This window comes from Oryza glaberrima, chromosome 3 (assembly GCF_000147395.1).
Source record: "Oryza glaberrima chromosome 3, OglaRS2, whole genome shotgun sequence".
Classification (NCBI taxonomy): domain Eukaryota; kingdom Viridiplantae; phylum Streptophyta; class Magnoliopsida; order Poales; family Poaceae; genus Oryza; species Oryza glaberrima.
In genome coordinates, this window is record NC_068328.1 from 28,659,172 (window position 1) to 28,678,711 (window position 19,540).

General features: G+C 43.2%; 2 protein-coding genes across 2 annotated transcripts; one reads left to right on the top strand and one right to left on the bottom strand.

Moving 5' to 3' along the window:
• Positions 1-867: 867 nt before the first annotated feature.
• On the bottom strand, positions 868-1,572 carry LOC127768223 (pollen receptor-like kinase 3). The gene is made up of 2 exons (XM_052293757.1): positions 1,295-1,572; positions 868-1,200 (listed from the first exon to the last, which is right to left on the bottom strand). The coding sequence occupies exons 1-2, from the start codon at positions 1,536-1,538 to the stop codon at positions 1,007-1,009; spliced, it is 438 nt and encodes a 145-aa protein (XP_052149717.1). The 5' UTR covers positions 1,539-1,572; the 3' UTR covers positions 868-1,006.
• An 8,532-nt stretch (positions 1,573-10,104) lies between these two features.
• LOC127766948 (glutamate decarboxylase 1) lies at positions 10,105-18,352 on the top strand. Its single transcript, XM_052292128.1, has 7 exons — positions 10,105-10,370; positions 10,466-10,670; positions 16,237-16,437; positions 16,510-16,724; positions 16,874-17,127; positions 17,259-17,311; positions 17,678-18,352. Exons 1-7 carry the CDS (start codon positions 10,285-10,287, stop codon positions 18,140-18,142), a joined length of 1,479 nt encoding a protein of 492 aa, XP_052148088.1. The 5' UTR covers positions 10,105-10,284; the 3' UTR covers positions 18,143-18,352.
• Positions 18,353-19,540: the final 1,188 nt, after the last annotated feature.

Consider the following 19,540-nt stretch of genomic DNA (forward strand, 5'->3'; position numbering starts at 1 on the left):
TCCTTCAGAAGAACACGAGCCGTTGTTGGTAGCGAAACCGTTTGTAGCACTCGAGGAATCGTGCACATAGAAGTGCCACGGATGCTTCGCACTCGAAAAATTGTCTGTCTCAGATGGGGAGATACATGCTTCGTCGTGTACAGAAGCTCCCTAATGTTAACAGTCCTGCACTCAAATTCTGAAGCCGTCTACTACCATCAACAATCGCGATTCGCGAAGGCAGATGCAAATGGAATTAATAGAGTGGTTTTCGGGCCAGACGAGTAACGCCAGAAACCAGGCCCATGAAACTGCTGCATACGTCAAGATGGGCTGCAAATGGGCTCTGTGTGAGGCATATGACGCCTCTAGGAATAAGTTCACTTATGGTCCCTCTATTTGTCGTCCAGTCCGATTTTCGTCCCTTGACCACAAAACCGGGTACAACCCGTCCCCCAACATACGAAAACCGGACAAAAAAGGTCCCTCGGGGATTTTGATAGTGGTATTGGCTGACATGGCGCCTAAGTGGCTAATTTGACCCAGTTTTCATCTGACATGGCACTGACGTGATGCTTACGTGACAATTCGATCAAAAAAAAATAAAGTCTATGGGACCCACATGTCACTTTCACACACAAAATAATAAAAAAAATGGTGGGACCCACATGGGCCCCACATGTCATACTCACCCCTCATCTTCTTCCTTCTCCCTCTCCATCTCCCCTCTCTCCATCTCTCTCTCCATCTCTCTCCAACCTCCAGGTGCCATGGCCCACGGAGTCACGGGGAGGTCCGGCGGTGGCGGCCGGCGACGCGACAGCCGCCCGCCCCGACGAGCTCCACGTACTGCCCCCCCCCCCCCCCCCCCCCCCCCCCCCCCCCCCCCCCGCGATCGGCGTTGTTGTTGGGATGGAAGTTGCGCATGGCGGCCTTGTACACCGAAGTCAGCCTTCCACTTGAGGAGCACGCCGTCCTCGATGCCGAGCTCGCCGGTGGGCAGCTCGATGTGGAGGCGGTGCAGACCTCAGACGGCGAGTAGTGTGAGACGTCCACGGCGGCAGGAGTGGATGGCGTCGAAGTCGGCGCCGTCCATGCTCGCCAGCCTCATCGCCGGGATCCCCAGCTTCTCGTGGAGGTACGCCATGCCTCGCACCACGCCGACGGCGATCCTCATCCTCGCCGGCCAATCCAGCACCACCCTGTCCGGGCGCTGGTCACCTTAACCAACAAACAAACACATCGTAATTAGCAAACTATAATCGAGATTAGTAGTTGATTAAGAACTACTAGTATTTGCTGTCATTATTATTACCGTGGAGGACGTAGAGGAGGCTGCCACGTGGCATGAACTCGGAGACGATGAGCTTTTCTTCCCTGCGATAATGGTAGCCGACGGGGGAGAGGACGTTGGGGTGGCGGAGGTCGCCGAGCATCTGGATGTGCTCCTCGAACTCGACGCGGTTCATGTCGCGCATCCGCTTCACGCCGACGGTGACGCCGTTGAGCATGGCGGCCTTGTACGCCGACCCGAGCTCCCCACCCTCGCGCCCTTCCATCCCAACAGCAACGCCGATTGCGAGGGGGGGGGGGGGGGGGGGGGCGAGTAGGTGGAGCTCGTCAGGGCGGGCGGCCGCCACCGCCAGACCTCCCCGTGAACCCGTGGGCCACGGCGCTTGGAGGCTAGAGAGAGGAGGGGAGACAGATGGAGAGGGAGGAAGAAGATGAGGAGGGGGGGGGGGGGGAGTAGGTGGAGCTCGTCGGGGCGGGCGGCCGCCACTGCCGGACCTCCCCGTGACCCCGTGGGCCACGGCGCTTGGAGGCTGGAGAGAGGAGGGGAGACAGATGGAGAGGGAGGAAGAAGATGAGGAGGTGAGTATGACATGTGGGGCCCACGTGGGTCCCACAATTTTTTATTATTTTGTCTGTGAAGATGAAATGTGGGTCCCACATGCTTTATTATTTTTCCAGATCGAATTGTCACGTAAGCGCCACGTCAGTGCCATGTCAGATGAAGACCGGGTCAAATTAGCCACGTAGGCGCCACGTCAGCCAAAACTGCTATCAAAACCGCCGAGAGACCTCGTTTGCCAGGTTTTCGTAAGTTGGGGGACGGATCGTACCTGGTTTTGTGGTTAAGGGATGAAAATCGGACTGGACGACAAATAGAGGGACCCAAAGTGAATTTATTCCGACGCGTCTACTAGATGAGTGAAACCAATTTAAAAGCGCTCCATCGGCCAAAGAGGAGCCGAGATGGTGGTCTTGGACGCTATCTAGACTGCACACAAGCTTATGAGCCCATCCTCCACAACAAGCATGCTATGGTCATCGACCTTGAGGCCAACAACAGGGGAAGAAGCTGCCCGAGCAGAACGCTATTTTTGGGAGCGGCGGCTTGTGGCCAGATCATGCCATGTGGCCGTGAGCTAGCCAACGATGATGATGGCTAAGGGCGAGCCACTTCCATCTTGCCACAAACGAGACGACGACTCCCTCACCTCCTTCCTTTATGCCCCTCTCCCACCCATCTGTCCTCCTCTCCTTTGTTGCTGTGGCTCCCTTCGTGCTAGCCACCCACCACGTTGTTAGCCTTCCCTTCCTATGGATGGGCTGGCGAGCTCAAGCTCGTCAGGACAAATAGGCTCCCACTCGAGCGCCACCTTCGTGATCGCACAGTCTACGATTGATTCCAGTCTCGATACCCCTCAACCAAGATCCCTTCCGTTACTGTCAGTCACCGGCACACACTCCCTCATCGGCTCTGTCCCCCTATGGAAGTTGAAAGGGAGAACAGGGTGAGAGTGAGGGAGAGAGTGGGGTAGAGAGGAAAAGAGTAAAGACAGAGAGAGAGCTGACTAATATGTGGGCCTAATACTTTTTATTGTTTTTTCTAACTGGCATGTGGGACCTGTTAAGTTTTTTTTGTTGTTTTATTTTTCTTCTAAAGCCATGTAGTCATCACGTAGGATAAAACCACCATCTAAAATAGTCAAGGGACTCAAATTGCACTAAATTTAGAAGTTGAGGGTGCTATATATCTGATTACGGTTAAGGGCTGTGAAAAAACTCGATCTCTCTTGACGGGGTCTAAAGTGAACTTTTTTCCATTTTAATAACCTTTGCTTTGCCTCTCTGGGCTATGGCATCTGCTCCACTTCATCCAGGCCCACTTTAACTAAACGAGAAGAGGCCAAAGCTTAAAGCTGTACTTGCAGTATCACGAACAGTCATGAGCTATGATATCGTCCCGTATCATGGCGTCTGCCAAGTGCCAACCATGAACTGTCTGCCCTTTGGCACTACTGGGGGCTCAGCTTTCCATACGTGCCATCTGGCGGTGCCAAGTGCCCATCCACTGCCAAAGACCGTGACCCGGCGAAGTGGCGAACACCAAAAGCCACCGGATGATTACCCGCGCAGCTGTACGTCCACGCACGCGCACCGCGCACCATCCGCTAATTGCCGGTGATCAGCTCGCAGGCGGCGCGGCACGGCATGTGCGCGTGGTCGACTGCTCGGTTCACCGCAAAGCTAATCACGCACGCGTTAAGTTGCTGCGCCCAACTGAAGTCGCCGAGAGCGAGAGGTGACTGACGACGCGCGCGGGGCGCGAGAGATCGATCGAGGTGAAGCGTCGGGCGCGCGAGGTGCCGAGAGACAGTAGTCACCGGCCGATCGAGGTGAGGCGTCGGCGCGCGTCGGCAGCGCCTGCACGGGAAAACGAGCCGAAAACGGCACGGCGTACGTACGACGGTGCGCAGTCGTAGTACAGCGCAGCTGGCAGCCGACGGGAGGGGCGGTCATATGTCACGCGCTCGCGGCACTTGGTGAGTGGGACTGAAAAGCTCGCCGTTGTGTTATTCCGGAGGCCCATGCCTAATAGGTTGTTTTCTCCGGTGGAACGTAACTTTCTGCGTTGAACTTGTTCGTGGGTAGTTCTAATGGCGATCGATCGCCCTACCGATCTGGTAGCGATCGGTAGCCCCCCCTCCTCCCCCTCCCTCCCTTCACTTGGTTTCCTTTTTTGGCACCGCATTACTTTTCTATTTTAGTAAATTTATACGCCTAAAGTTTATACATCTCAAGTTTACACATCTAAAGTTTAGAGATCAAAAATTTATAAGTCAAAAGTTTATATATCCGATTCAAATTTGAATTTGAATTCAAATATTTTTTTATATATAGTATTTCTATACATCTAAAGTTTATACACCTAAAGTTTATAAGTCAAAAGTTTATATATCCGATTCAAATTTGAATTTGAATTCAAATTTTTTCATATATAGTATTTCTATACATCTAAAGTTTATACACATAAAGTTTATAGACCTAAAGTTTATATACCCGATTCAAATTTGAAGTCGGGTATATAAACTTTTGATTTATAAACTTTGGGTGTATAAACTTTAGATGTATAGAAATACTATAAAAAATATTTGAACTTGAATTGAAATTTGAATTGGATATATAAACTTTTGATTTATAAACTTTGGGTCTATAAACTTTAGGCGTATAAACTTTAGGTGTATAAATTTACTAAAATAGAAAAGTAATGCGGTGCCAAAAAAGGAAACATGGAGGGAGGGAGGGGGGAGGGGTGGTGATCGCTACCCCCTCGCGGTAGCGATCGATCGTGCATTAGTGTTTCCGCTTGTTCGTCCACAGCCTGAGGGGGAGAGGCAGCGATGGTCCGATGTGCACTCAATCGCATCTTTTCAAACCAATAAATATAAATGGATTATTCTGGCCGATTTTGCTCTTAGAGCAAGTTTAATAGTATAGCCCACTACTAGCTCCAATTCATCTATAGTCAATCTAATATCCAATTCATACAATAGTTGCTTACTATACTATTAGTATATGATCCTACCTGTCATACATACATCGCGTTTTGGAGTCCGTGCTGCAGCTGACTACAGATCTGTAGCCCGCTACTCTTCTCTCTCTTCCTTTATCTCTTTAAAATATGTTTATAGCTAGCTGGCTTATGGCCTGCTATTGTACCTGCTCTGCTCTTAGATAACCTCACAATGTACACGGCTATGCGTTGGATTTTACAACCTCATTTCACATTATAAAATATTTTGATACCTTCATTCCTCATTAGATTTGCTAACATCGGTACAAATTTGATAAATATATGAAGGATATACATGGATACATGCATAAATCTATTGAAATCAAAACATCTTATATTATGAAATAGAGAAAATACTATAATGTTTTTACGGTAAAATATCTGTGCAATCACGATGTACAGCGACGTGATCCACTCATCGTAGAGTTATCAGGACGTGTACCGGTTGTGTGCTCAATTATCGTCTTAAGGCTAATCATGTGCCATACTTCTGGAGTACAGTGCAATCCAGCATGCTCTGGTACCACCTCCACTAGGTCCTTTTGTATATCTTGGAATTTTTTGCATTCACAGCAAGACTTAGGCCGAGTTTAGTTTTAAACTTTTTTTCATCACATCAAAACTTTCATACACATATAAACTTTCAACTTTTCCGTCACATCGTTCTAATTTTAACAAAACTTCTAATTTTAGCGTTAACTAAACACACCCCTAGTTGTGGTCCAATATATTGCATCACATTTGCTTGGTCATCGAACGGAAGCTTGCAGTGTACACTGCATTGCCATATGGCCACGCATGCTCACATGGATTAGAGGAAGAACTGGCGGTCAACTTGATTCCCACATGTTATTATTCATCACCGTTCTGAATCGACAACGATTAATTACCTGTTCACGTCGATCACAGACGGGAAACGAAGATATTTTTTTGGTATTCAAAGCTGCAATGATCACTCTAAATTAATGGAACCATGTGAAGAATTTGGATCAAGGATTTAAGGTGATGCTGAATATTTATGTACTATAGATATGAGACGAAAGACTCGAAATTTTCCAGATAAATAAAAAGACCTGGGTCGCTGTCCATTTTGGAATATCTCTCTGAATAAGACTCCTAGCTTAGATCCAGATCGAGAATGGTTTCATCCACACGTATGTGCCTTATCAAAGCTTTCAAACGTGCTGCAATACAAAGGGTATCCTTCACATCCACTACAGTAGCACGCACCTGTATGATTTATTGATTTGGATTTATTTGACCCACGGCCAACCAGATCAGATAACTTGGAAGCTCTTAGTCCATGGTGAATACACAGTATCCACTACAGATTCGATTTTCCCATGCGATCAAAATCGAATTTTGTAAGCGGGTGGGTGGCTAGCCCGTGCCAAAGTGTCGTCTACGAAAATCAAATTTTTGTATGTGGATAGAGAAACCACATGTGAAAATTTTAATTTTCGCATGTGGGTGCTTAAGCCGTCCACGTGCGAAAAGGAAAAATCGCAAAAAAAATTCCAAAAATCGAAAACCTACTTCGAAACCCTGACCCTAGAATCCTCTTATCGTCGTCACCCTTGTCCTCTTGTCGCCGCCGTCGTTGTCCTCGTCCTCATCCTCCCGACCGTCACCGCTACCGTCGTCGCCATCCTCCTCGTCCTCCCATCATTGTCGCCGCCATTGTCATTGTCGTCCTTTTCCTCCTATCATCACCGTTGGCGGATCCGCACGGGCACGCGGGGGGGGGGGGGGGGGGAGCAGTGGCCGGATCCGCCCCTACCATCGTCGCCGCCGGTAGAATCCTTCTCGCCCTAGCCCGCTTATGTCGCCTTGCCCACCGCCGTTCTCACCCTCGCTCGAGCCCACCGCCACCACTGAAGCCCGAGAGCTCCGCTAAAGCCCAAGCCCGCCACTGTCGTGAGGGAGTGTGGATGGGAGAGAGTGGGGAGAGGAGTAAGAGAGTTGGAGAGGGAGGGTGAGGAGTGGTGAGAGAGAGGGAGTGTGAGGAGTGGACGAGAGAGGATTTAGTGGGAGAGGGAGAGGAGGGGAGGAAACAAGAGTGATGAAAAAAAGAGGAGTATTTTCGCATACGGTCCTGTTAATATAAAATATGCTTATTTTCGTATGCGGTTCTTGCACTGTGCACGGAGATCGATTTTTGCTGACGGGATCAGTTTTATGATCCGCCTGCAATATAAAGGGGTTCTTATCTAGAAAAATCAATTATGTAGTAGTGATCCTCTGCATATAAAACTCAATTCTTAGGATCAACCACTGTAAACTACAAACACATGATCTGGAACCTTGGGCATCGAGAAAATGTAAGTTTTTCATCTAGTTGATAGTGTAAAACAGAGTATGGCCATCAGATCGCCTGGTAACGAGGGACTAGCTGCACAACCTACTATACCCGCTATGCCAACACTCGCAAGAAATTTCACATCACCTCATCATCGATTGCATATACACAAGAAGAATTTAGACTTTAGTAGCAGCAAGCGTCAGAGTTGTTCAACTGCGCCAGCATGGTCGAAACTAAAGAGCCATCATATACTAATCATCATTCTTTACTCGTACACCAGATAATTAACACCGGTGACTTTTTTAAAGAGAATATTTAACAGGGATGACTTTTCCTCAAAGCAACATTTGGAAAATGTTATACTCCAGTATAAATAAGAAGTCGCAAGTAAAACAATCAAAGTAATCATCATCATCATCATCATCTTGGAAACGCTCCAAGAAAACAAATCAAATAGATAAGCTTAAAAAACTACAAATATTCGGACACTCTTTTTATGTGCGGTCTGGGAATTGGCGTAGCGCCGTCCTTGAATTGCACAGCCCCAAATGGCCAGATCCACGCATGTTTTGTTCATCGATTAAACACGACCAAGTGGAAGGACACCGACGACCTGGGCTCACACGGCGTGTGGACGCATGATCTCTAATTCCCCATCTCCCAATCGTGATGCACGCCACTACAGTACCACACCTACGCTGACACAAATCGACATATCTTAATTAGCGATTAGTCTTCTACCACTAGCACTAATATAAGAGCAAGCTAACTACTAACTCCAATACATCTATAGCCAATCTAATATCTTATTCATACAATAGTTACATACTACAGTATTAATATCTAGTCCCACCTATCATAAACACACTGCGTCTTGGAGTCCGTACTACAGCTGGCTATAAATCTGTAGCCCGCTGCTTTTCTCTCTCCTTATTTATCTCCTTAAAATATGTTTGCAGCTGACTTATAGCCTGCTATTGTACCTGCTCTAAGAGCTTCATCGTTTATTCATATTCTCTAGTAAGAGCAAGTTTAATAGTATAGCCAATTACTAGCTCCAAATCATCTATAGTCAATGTAATAGCTAATTCATACAATAATTACTTATTATACTATTAATATCTGGTCCTACCTGTCATACATACATTACGTCTTAGAGTCCGTGTTGCAGCTGTTCTTCTCTTTCTTTTTTTATCTCTTTAAAATATGTTTATAGCTGGCTTATAGCCTGCTATTGTACATGCTCTAAGTCCTTTTAACTTAGTAGGAAATAAAAATTAATTTATAAATAAAACTTTTATATATCGATTAGTTCGTAGCGACTTAAAAACTAAAGCTAAAAGGTTATGTTAAAAATATCTTAAAATTAACTTAAAAATCAAATTCTAAATTTTATGTTTAATTTTTTGTTTTGGCTTATTAGACTAACCGATCGGGCTCTAAGGGTTTTTTTAAGTGTAATGCCATCTCAAAAGGGGAAGATGAAATACCCGATCGAGCAATCGCGCCTAGTTGTCCAATCGGCCTGCTTCTCCCGGCATCCTGGCAACCAAACCTTTAATTTAACAACTCGATAGCAAACCGGCGGAGTAACGACGTTGCCCCCGTGTACCAAACGCGTGTGTGGATTAGAACAGATTCTTTTTTAAGACCTATTATTAAGAGGATAGGTTAAGCACATCCCTGTCCCCGTGTACCAAACACGTGAGGGTACGTTCTCTTGTGCTGAATAGCTAAATGATTTACGATAGTTATGGGCGTACATACAAATTAACTAAATATTAAATATTGTAAAGTTGAAAGTTAGATTTAGAACAAAATTATATGTGCATTAATGTATAGAAAGTTTTTTTAAAAGAAAATCGTGCCGTTAAGTATTCTAATTCCATTCTATTCGGGAAAAAAGAACACATCATGGGACGATGTTGGTGATTGGTGAAGGCTTGAGCGGCATACACACATGAAGCTGTGATACTTTTTATGTTCACCCTTTCATAATCGTACTAACCTCTATAAAAAAACACTTTATTTCACGCTATTCACTTGAGCAAAAACTATTTATTTATTTATTTTTAAGACAGAGGTAGTATCATTTATTACAGGTGCATATGTAGTACTTAGCCAATTTTACCCTGGTGCATCGTATATCAACAAAAATTGCCTCTTGAACTCTACTATTTTTATATGTAGTTGACGTTGATCCATTGAGATAATGCGGTGATGTATGATCGTTAAGGGAGAATTCGGAAAAAAGAACATCAGGGCAATGCCTTATATGGGGAGGAAAGCATGGTGAAAATTTGCTAAATATTGTGAAAAGATGAATGAGAGGGTCTACACAACCGTTATTCTCAAATACCATCCTTTTTATATTATGTAGTTGGCATTGAAGTAATATTCATCTTATCATCATCTATCAACTTTGAGCGCTCACATCATTTTTTAATTATTTCTTTAAAAAATGTGATATCTTTCTAAAATGATACCATATTATCAAAGTGCGTTATATTCTAAATATAAGCATGAAACCTTCGTTTATATAAGCCTATGATTAAATGTAACGCATACATTGCTAGCTATGTTATTTATATATTTAATTCGATAAACTTAGAGGCTACTCCTTGATCTAATTAGCACGCACTACTATATCTCACCTATGCATGATTTGAGATCTAATCCTTGATCTGTCCTTCCTACGACCTTCTTCTTTGGAATAAAATATTTCTAGAAAAAAAAAATTATCTGTCCTTCTCCTATGGCCTTCTTATTTGGAATAAAATATTTCTAGAGAATTTCACAAAGGAAATTCAATAGAAGTTCTGCCAAAGCCATATGGGTTTCAAAGGAGAGAGCCTTCCCGTCTCCTTTTTTTCCTTCCATCCAAAAAATTCCAAATGGAGTAGTAGTTCACATTTTTACACCGTCGTCTTCGCAAATTTAATACTACTATACGAAGGAGGAGGAAGCTCTCGCGCCGCGGTCGCTTTCCTTCCCCTAAATTAAATCCCGTGCGACGCGTAGAGACCTCCTCCTCCGCTTTCTCCTCCAAAGCCCAAGCTAATCCTCCTCCTCTTCCTCGTCGCCGGCGAGAGCTCTTCGTCTTCTCCAACTCGACCGGAAGCAAGCGCGCTTCCGATCCGCCATGGTGCTCTCCCACGGCGTGTCGGGCTCCGATGAGTCCGTCCACTCCACGTTCGCCTCCCGCTACGTCCGCACCTCCCTCCCCAGGCACGCACGCTCGCCTCTGTCTCGAGCGCCATTGGCGCCGATCGATTCGGTGATTGATTGGGAGTTCTAATTTTGGATCCGGGCGGGGCTTGCAGGTTCCGGATGCCGGAGCAGTCGATCCCCAAGGAGGCGGCGTACCAGATCATCAACGACGAGCTGATGCTGGACGGCAACCCGCGGCTGAACCTCGCGTCGTTCGTCACCACGTGGATGGAGCCCGAGTGCGACAAGCTCATCCAGGCCTCCGTCAACAAGAACTACGTCGACATGGACGAGTACCCCGTCACCACCGAGCTCCAGGTACTCCTCCCCCCCACCTTGCTTTTCCGCCGCCGCGGCCGCCACCCCCCTCCCTCCTCATCCCGTTCGTCGTTTCGCGTTCGTTATTACGCCGCAAATTCAGGGATCACTGCGGTTATTAATCCCTCTCGTTTTACCCTGAGATTTATCCCAAAATTTTGATCCAAACTTATTTTTGGTTTGATTTGATTTGGGTTTGGGTGGCGGCGTAGGGTAGCTGCTGGGTTTTGATCAGCTCGTTCCAATGGGTGCAACCGGCCAACCCAGTTTGTGGCCGTCCGTTTCGACAAGTAGTCGCGGTGGATTTCTAATCCTCCCACTTGGCCGCTGATCTGGTCTAGAGATTAGAAAACTAGCTACTTAGAAAAATGGAGTACAAACAGCTCGATTGTCCGCGTGTGCCAAGGGCCATCAGCCCATCACATACTCACATGCGCCTTCGCCCATTGGCTCTCTCTTGACTACAATAATATGGATCCTTGTTTACCTTCTCTCAGACTGTACGTTTCTGCTTTTCCGTTTTTAAAACGAAAGTTGCCAAGAACTCGGGGAATCGTAACTCATATGCAGCCATTTTTCGCCAGTATTTAGGCTGTGTTTCTTCCCATGAGTTTTCAACTCATGGAAACTCATCTCCCCGTTTGATACGGGTTTCAAAAAAGTTTATATAAGAAAATTGTTTTAAAAAATCATATTAATTAATTATTCAAGTTTTTTATTACTAATATTTAATTAATCACGTGTTAATTTACTCCTCCGTTAGAGGGGAGGGGTTCTCAACCCCTCCAAAAGAACATGTACACAGCCTTAGCATGGATAGGTCGAGATGTTAAAGAATCCCTTTGTAATGCTTTTTTTTTTACCAAGTTACATGAAAAATAAAATAACTTTAAATTTTAATAATCCTATAGAATTCCTGCATCCGGCACAACCAACATGTTCGTCATTAAGCAAACAGTTTCGTTTGCCTGTGTTTTATAAGGGTGAGCGATAAATTAAGCGATACACAGTAGACTTTTTGATTGCTTTGGAGTGTTTGTAACCGTAGTCGTAACGGCAAGAACAAGTAGGTCCCTTTGAAGCAACTATATATGACCCGATTGCCAGGGCCAAAAATGATGTGACAGAAATGAAAAACCCATTCCCAGCGTGTCTGTCACCTTGACGCGTACTCACTACTGACATAAAAACAACGATTAGTGTCTCTTTCAGTAGTTAATTAGGACAGAAATTGATTCACCGATTAAAGAAAAACAGTACTCGTACATGTTCGAGGATCCCTCGTTCCTAGGAGGAGAATCGAATTTGGTCGGTCCTGGACAAATGTCACGTGGTGACTCTTGGTTTCTGAGTGGATTGGAAACATAAAACATAAAACTCAGTTTCTAATTGGACTAATTAGATCTGACACTACCTTATATTTAGATTTGTAGTATTACTTGGTGTCTAATCATGTATTTGCTATATTTTGAGGTGAAATAAACACATTGCCAGTATTTTCATATGAGTTTTTGGTCATTTCAATCTGCTGACCTGTCAAGAAAAAAAATGTTTTTCTTCTAAATTTTATCCTTCAAAATGGAACATATTCTATGAATTTTCCGCCCTCCAAGTGAGAAGATAATAATTGTAGTAATTAAGCCAATGTCCGGTGATTACGTCTTATGTGTGGACAGATGCAAAATTTTCGCTGCCGACGTACTCTCTGTGTCCACCAATAATTCCTTGACAATATGTCCCCTGTCCTCTCATTTTCTTTGAGGCTAACGGGCGGGTGATCAACCCGCCCCTCCCTCTGTACTCCTCTCCCTTCTTTCCTATCATCGTAAAATAAAAAAACCCACAAAATTAGTAAAAAAATTAGAAAAAAAATCTAATACTTTTATACATGTGCATAAACTTTATACCATAAACTTTACACACATAAACTTTATGTATAGAAATATTTTATATATACAAATATTTGAATCCGAATTTAAATTTGAATTGGGTATATAAACTTTTGACTTATAAACATTCGCTCTACAAACTTTAGGTGGATAAACTTTAGATGTGTAAACTTTAGGTGTATAAACTTTTGACTTATAAACATTCGCTTTACAAACTTTAGGTGGATAAACTATAGATATGTAAACTTTAGTTGTATAAACTTATTAGAAGAGAAAAAGAAAAAAAAAACGATGGCTGGCAGCGATTGATCGCTCATTAGGAAAACCGTGGGATATTGTCTATTGTCAAGGCCTAGTGGGATTTGCCTTTCTCTGTCCACTAAGCAGCCCCGTAGAAGAAGGGTAACGGAACGAGGCGGTCGTCGGTTTTCTGACGGAATTCATGTGCTAACGACCAACCAAATGTCAAGCCATAACAAGCTGTGGAATGGGGATGGAAACAATGAGTTCAAGTTGTATTCTGGGTCCATAATAATTGTCCTTTTGCGATATTGTGTCACGTAGCTGCTCTTAGCCATGTGAGGGGTTAGGTCGTGATGTATTCTGAAAATGTTTCTTTTCATGGTAAACCAGAAGAAAGTCGAGAACTAATTTCGTTACATGGTGGGGGTACATGATAAAGCTGTTATCTTGCGCTCCAATAATATACACACGCACGTAAGAGCCACGTAAACCATTCATGTCCTTTTCCCCTGTTTATTTTAGTCACAGATTTTCCGAGGATGAAAAAAGAAACTGTACTAGTTTCAGTTTTGTTGATTCAAGATCACTGTTTAACTTTCAAGTAACCGAAATCTCTTCAAATTTCAATGGTGGGGTTATAAGTTAAAACGGTCTGAGAGAGTGTGCTGAAGGACGGAACAACCTGGCCAGTACTAATCACTTGGTCTGTAGTACTCCATCGGTTGGCATGAGCCCTCTAATAGATATTGCATCTGTTTTGTTATATGGTTCTATCGGATGACCGAGAGTTGATTATACCCCGTAACAGTTTATTACTACCTCCATTTCACAATGTAAGACTTTCTAGCATTACCCATATTCATTTAGATGTTAAATGAATCTAGACTTATGTATGTGTTTAGATTCATTAACATCTATATGTATGTCGGCAATGCTAGAAAGTCTTACATTGTGAAACGGAGGGAGTAGTAACTTAAAAATTAACTAGCTGGGTGGTCGGCGCAATTGCGCGGCTAGCACCCAAACAAAATCATATATATTTTTAGTATGATTTTACTTAAAATGTATTAAATAGCTATTTCATTGTCTTAAGACTTTGAAAGATCAAACCCTATCTCCTCGTGTTTCTAATTATATAGTTTTAAAAGTCACACCAATTTCTATCCTTTATGTCATCTCCTTCTTTATTTGCTTGCTCAATCTACCACTATTTCTATTTATTCTTCTTGGAATCTTTAAAAATTGGATTTTATAGTTTTTAAAGTTTATTGTCACGTTGGATTTCATTTTTATAATTTCTAGATGTCCCGTCAAATGTTGCCATTATACTCCTCTACGGCCCGTCCACTGTCTCTTCTCTTTATTGCCATTGAGATTTTAAAAATCGAACATAATTATCGTTTGGTTTCATTTTTACTTTCTAGAAGTCCCGCCAAACCGTCAGTGGCTTTGCCATTGTACTCCTCTACGGCTCGCCCGCTGCCTCCCTTCTTTATTGTGTTGAGATTTTAAAATCGAACATGATTATCATTGTTTTTTTTACTTTTCAGAAGTTTCGATCCTTTAAAAATTGGACTTGTAGTTTCATTTTTAATAATTTTAAAAAGTCCCATCAAACGATGCCACTATGCCCCTCTATAGCCCGTCCGCCGCCTACTCTTTATTGTCATTGTGATTCTAAAAATCGAACATCACGATATCGTGGGAATTCATTTTTTATTTTTCATTTGGTGTTTTATTAACAATTTTTATACGTCGTATCAACCGCCACCACTCTACTCATTTATAGGTCTGTTACTTAATTTGTCTCGTCATGTGTTTTAGATGGTCTTTTCTTTCAATAATCTTTATTTTTTATCAAAAAATTTAGTCCTAATTGAAATATTATTTTTCTTTTTCTAATTTCATAATTTTTTAAAAAATTTTAGTTAATACCGTATTGTGTTCTTTTAATGTTTTTATTTTTTATTTTCAATTTCAGTTGTTTCAAAATTGTATTCCTACTTGAACTCTCTTTTTTTTTTCTAATTTTGGATATTATTTTATTTTTATTCTAAATTTTAATTAATCTCGTACTGCGTTCTTATATGGATTTTTCTTTCAGTATTGCTTATTTCTAATTCCGAATTTCAGCAAATTTTAAATTGTATTCCTACTTGAACTCTTCTTTTATTTTCTTTTGCTAATTTCGGATTTATTTATTTTTATTCCAAATTTTAATAATCTCGTATTGGGTTCTTATATGGACTCTTCTTTTAATATTCTTTTTTTTTAATTCCGAATTTCAGTTATTTTTAAATTGTATTCCTACTTGGACTCTCATTTCCTTTTCTAATTTTGGTTTTTATTTTGAAATTTTATTAATCTCGTATTGGGTTCTTATATGAAAACTTCTTTCTATATTGCTTATTTTTAATTCCGAATTTCAGCTATTTTTAAATCGTATTTCTACTTGGGCTCTCCTTTCCTTTTCTAATTTTGGATTTTATTTTATTTTTATTTCAAATTTTGATTAATCTCGTATTGGCTTCTTATACGGAAACTTCTTTCAATATTTCTTATTTTTAATTCCAATTTCAGCTATTTTTAAATTGTACTTCTACTTGGACTCTTCTTTTTTTTTTCTTTATCTCCGATTAATGTGGGAATTTCTAGCTCCCACAGCGAACGTGATGCCTCCTTTCAAAGCTGTTTTAATAATATAACAGATAGATAGATAGATAGATTGTGGGTAAAATCTTTTATATATGTGTGTCTAGTGTCCTAAGCAATTTATAAGCCAATGATAACAAAATTACGTTGTGAAAATAAATCAACTTTAAAATTAAGTTAGGAAATTTAAATGTTGGAGCATTCGCGTATATTGTTTGTCCACAGCTTTTCTAATTTTCACTACTCACTACGGTATAATAATGGAAATTAAGAATCCAAAACGTGCATATTACTATCCATTTTTTGTTATAAGGTGCCTTGATTTTTTTCTAGTTAAATTTTGTTAGCGACTAGTGAAGTCAACTTGCACTATGTTGGAACATATCTTTTTTTTTAGCAATTATATATATAGATTTTTCTCTAGACGTGGTTGGGAGCGCATATACGTCAAATATCATTCCACATTTCTTCAAGAGTGATCAAACTTCACAAAGATTGACAACAGCAATTTTAAGTCATAAAATAAAACAGAATGAAAACAATATTGAACATGGTTATGACAACAGTAACATTTCCTCTTATATGGCATCATTATGCTAGTTTCATTAACATCTTCTCCACATTTAGTCAAACTGTCAGAGTATTTATGGCTCAAAATTTGAATTTGAGTGAGTGAATTACGTTGTAGCAAAATGTGTTTATTGATGTAAATTCGTAAACCATTGCTATAACTGCATAGCTGGTGCTTCTTCTCAACTTTCAACTGAATTTGCTGTGTGCAGAACCGATGTGTGAACATGATTGCACACCTCTTCAATGCTCCTCTAGGGGACTCTGAAACGGCCGTCGGAGTCGGCACTGTCGGCTCGTCTGAGGCCATCATGCTCGCCGGTTTGGCCTTCAAGAGGAGGTGGCAGAACAAGATGAAGGCAGCCGGCAAGCCATGCGACAAGCCTAACATTGTCACCGGCGCCAATGTCCAAGTAAGCAGATGGCCATCTCCATTACCACTCTTGTTAACGAGCACGCGTAATTAACCCACATTTGAAATGCAGGTTTGCTGGGAGAAGTTCGCGCGATACTTCGAGGTTGAGCTCAAGGAAGTGAAGCTGAGTGACGGCTACTACGTCATGGACCCAGCTAAGGCCGTGGATATGGTCGACGAGAACACCATCTGCGTCGCGGCGATCCTCGGGTCGACGCTGAACGGGGAGTTCGAGGACGTGAAGCTGCTCAACGATCTGCTCACCAAGAAGAACGCTGAAACAGGGTAACGAATCAAACAGTTCATTTCTTCCAATCCTCTGCACAAAGCCACAAAGTACTTATATGCCCCAATGCACATTGAAAACTGAAAAGTGTTTGCTGCATAGTAAAAAGCTAATGCAGAGTTGCTGCTGGATTGATTTGAATGTGCAGCTGGGACACGCCGATCCACGTGGACGCGGCGAGCGGCGGGTTCATCGCGCCGTTCCTGTACCCGGAGCTGGAGTGGGACTTCCGGCTGCCGCTGGTGAAGAGCATCAACGTGAGCGGGCACAAGTACGGCCTCGTCTACGCCGGGATCGGGTGGTGCATCTGGAGGAGCAAGGAGGATCTGCCTGAGGAGCTCATCTTCCACATCAACTACCTCGGCGCCGACCAGCCCACCTTCACCCTCAACTTCTCCAAGGGTAAAAATCTCCTCTCTTTGTTTTGACAGTTTTACGGTTTCTTGAATCTTGATGGCTATGTCAGTTCGGTTCATCTGGTTACATGCATGATGCACGCACACAATAACAGAATGGCACAATCTTTTTTCCAGGTTCCAGCCAGGTCATTGCACAGTATTACCAACTAATCCGCCTAGGCTTTGAGGTGAGAAAAATGCTATTTCTTAGTACTCTCTCCGTTTCAGGTTATAAGACGTTTTGCTTTTGGTCGAAGTCAAACTACTTTAAATTCAACTAAGTTTATAGACAAATAAAGTAATACTTATAATATCAAATTAGTTTCATTAAATCAATAATTGAATAAATTTTCATAATATATTTGTCTTGGTTAAAAATATCACCACTTTTTTCTATAAAATTAGTTAAACTAAGATTAATTTGACTTTGACCAAAGTCACAACATCTTATAACCTAAAACGGAGGGAGTAGCTTTTATCACTCTTACACAATCACAATTAACTTGTACTCCTATGTGATTAATACATATAATTTGATCACGTGATATTTGCAGGGGTACAAGAACATCATGGAGAACTGCCAGGAGAACGCGATGGTGCTGAAGCAGGGGCTGGAGAAGACGGGGCGGTTCAACATCGTGTCCAAGGACAACGGCGTGCCGCTGGTGGCCTTCTCCCTCAAGGACAGCGCCCGGCACAACGAGTTCGAGATCTCCGACTTCCTCCGCCGCTTCGGCTGGATCGTGCCGGCCTACACCATGCCCCCCGACGCGCAGCACGTCACCGTGCTCCGCGTCGTCATCCGCGAGGACTTCAGCCGCACGCTCGCCGAGCGCCTCGTGCTCGACGTCGAGAAGGTGCTGCACGAGCTCGACGCGCTCCCCGCCCGCGTCGTCGCCAACGGCGGCGACGCCGCCGCCGCGTCGGCGAGCGAGAGGGAGATGGAGAAGCAGCGCGAGGTGATCTCCCTCTGGAAGAGGGCCGTGCTGGCCAAGAAGAAGACCAACGGCGTCTGCTAAAGCAAGTCAGCTGCGCAGCGGGGATCGTATACTATTATTATGGTCCACTTCGTAATTGCGACTTCTTAATTTTTACCGTGTCGATCGGTTTACCGTCTCAAGTCTGCTCTCATCCGATTTTCGGATTGATGCTGCTCAATTATGTACCAAGTTAATTAATTCTTAGAGGACGGAATAGTTCCGACTCAATACGAAGCATTGCCTGTATAAGTCGAACACGGGATCATGCATTTTACGTTGGGTGTGTAGCAGTGAATTGATCAGTGATGCTCCATCTCTACTCTGAACGTGCTACCTCCATTCCAAAAAAGAAAAAAAAAACTTTTATGAACGAATTTGTGTATGAAAATTACCATCTCCGTCTCGTAATATAATAAATTTTGGTTTTAGATTGCGTAAAGTAAATCTCTTATATGATGATGATGATATGAAGGTAGTACACATTTTTCTGAGACTGGACGGTAGACTGTCTGGTACTGGGAGAGAAGACACCAACAACCAAGGGAGAACGAGACGTTCCTGGCACGGCGTGGGTTCGCATTTGGACTGGAATTCTGTCATCGTAAGGCCCATCAGTCATCAGTAGTCCATCTTAGGCCCCCTGTAATTTTTCTGATTCATTTTTAGAAACAAATGCACCGGATTTACTTGAAAAAAAAAAACTGACCAAGTACACTCGACCGTCCAAAACTGATAGGACGGCTCAGATTGCTCACTACACCATACATACAACTCCCTGCAACCAACGTTTGCGATGGTGTCAAAATCCTGGTGATGTTTCTTGATCATCTTCTTACGACAATTGCACAACCATGAAAAGAAAGAGTGTTCATTGAGCGGTAAGCATTGAGAATGCCCGCCGATAGCTCTAAGCGCAACCCACCACAGTTGCCGCGACTCCGGACGTGCGACCAAGAGATTATCAATCGTCTCTTCGCATTGATCCCAAAGAACACATCGATCCGGGTATGACAAACCACGACTCCGAAGGCGGTTCACTGTCTAACAACGGTTAAGGGCGACCAACCAAAGGAAGTAGCGACAACGAGGGGGCGCCAAAGATTGCAAAATTGGCTTGTGCTGGAGACGAGTTCTTCAAAAAAAAAAAAGAGAACACGATAAGCTGAGCGGGAAGAGTATTCTCCTGAGGTCTCCCACCGCCAAGATAGAGAGTCCGGTTCTTCGGAAAGCTGCACTGACCGAAGGCAATCCCAAAGCTTGAAATACTCCAGGATCGCTTGAATACCCAACACCGAACTGATGTCCCGGATCCATCTTCTGTCAGTCAATGCCTCGGCCACCGTGCGACGATTCCGAAGACGAGCAGGGATGGCTGCATAGACAGCCGGCGCCAGCGACTGAATTATTTTTTTAATCTTAATCTTTGCTAAATAATCT